At 54.3% G+C, this 947-nt stretch overlaps 1 protein-coding gene across 1 annotated transcript; it reads left to right on the top strand.

The window, feature by feature from the left end:
* Positions 1-51: 51 nt before the first annotated feature.
* LOC110036280 (protein SRC2-like) lies at positions 52-865 on the top strand (the record flags this gene model as incomplete). The annotated part of the gene is given in 1 exon segment (XM_020740690.1): positions 52-865. A coding segment is annotated over 1 exon segment (462 nt), but the record flags the coding sequence as incomplete, so codon positions are not given.
* Positions 866-947: the final 82 nt, after the last annotated feature.

Raw genomic sequence — 947 nt, 5'->3', positions numbered from 1 at the left:
AAGTAAAACATGCTAATCAAACATAAAGACGACTTTTTAAAAAACGTCGCCGCAGTTTTAAGGTGACTCAAACAGGCCTTAAACACACACGAGAGAGGAGCTTTCAAAGAAACTAGCGTTCCAGTCCACGAAAACATAACGGTGAAGAACGGGCCAATGAATTTCTTTGTTTAAACAAATTTCCTCCGCGTTTATTGGTTGCACCAACAAAACTCCCTCATCCAAGCCGTACAAGCTGTTACTCGCTCCCGACTTCGTCGATCCCTAGCCGTCCATTCTCCCTGGGAAGCTCAATCAACAGTTACCTAACCCCACCACGACCCGGCGTCTTCCCAGCATTAATACAAATACCTTACCATCGTTCCCGAACCTCCAAAACCCTAACCCTAATTTCCGTCCATTCATGGCATACCGCACGCTCGATCTCACCCTGATCTCTGCAAAAGACCTGAAAAATGTCAACCTCTTCACCCAAATGCGCGTCTACGCCATCATCACCATATCCTACGACGGCCCGCGCTCTCGGCAGCGCATCGCCCCCGACCGCGATGGTGGACGGAACCCTAATTGGAACGCTACGATCCACTTCACCATCCCCGCCGGCGATCCCGGCAACCACCTGCTCCGCATCCTCCTCCGCGCTGATCGCGTTCTCGGAGACCGCGATGTCGGCTTCGTTCAAATCCCCCTGCGCGACATTATCGCCACTCCCGGCGATACTCGCTTTGTCAGCTACCAGGTCCGCCGCCCCCTCTCCGGTAAGCCGAAAGGCGTCCTCAACTTCTCATATAAGATCAGCGATCCTATCACCCCGCCTTCTGTCTACCCACATCTTCACTTCGTCGCCCCCCCAGCGGCGGCGGCGCAGCTGGATCGGCGAAGCTGGATCAGGAACCGGTGATTGCGTACCCGCCGGCGGAATATTACGCGGGGCAACAGCCATATGG

This window comes from Phalaenopsis equestris, unplaced genomic scaffold (genome assembly GCF_001263595.1).
Source record: "Phalaenopsis equestris unplaced genomic scaffold, ASM126359v1 Scaffold000002, whole genome shotgun sequence".
NCBI classification, from domain to species: Eukaryota; Viridiplantae; Streptophyta; class Magnoliopsida; order Asparagales; family Orchidaceae; genus Phalaenopsis; species Phalaenopsis equestris.
Note: the sequence above shows the minus strand (reverse complement) of the source record. Positions and strands in the feature narration are given on the sequence as shown.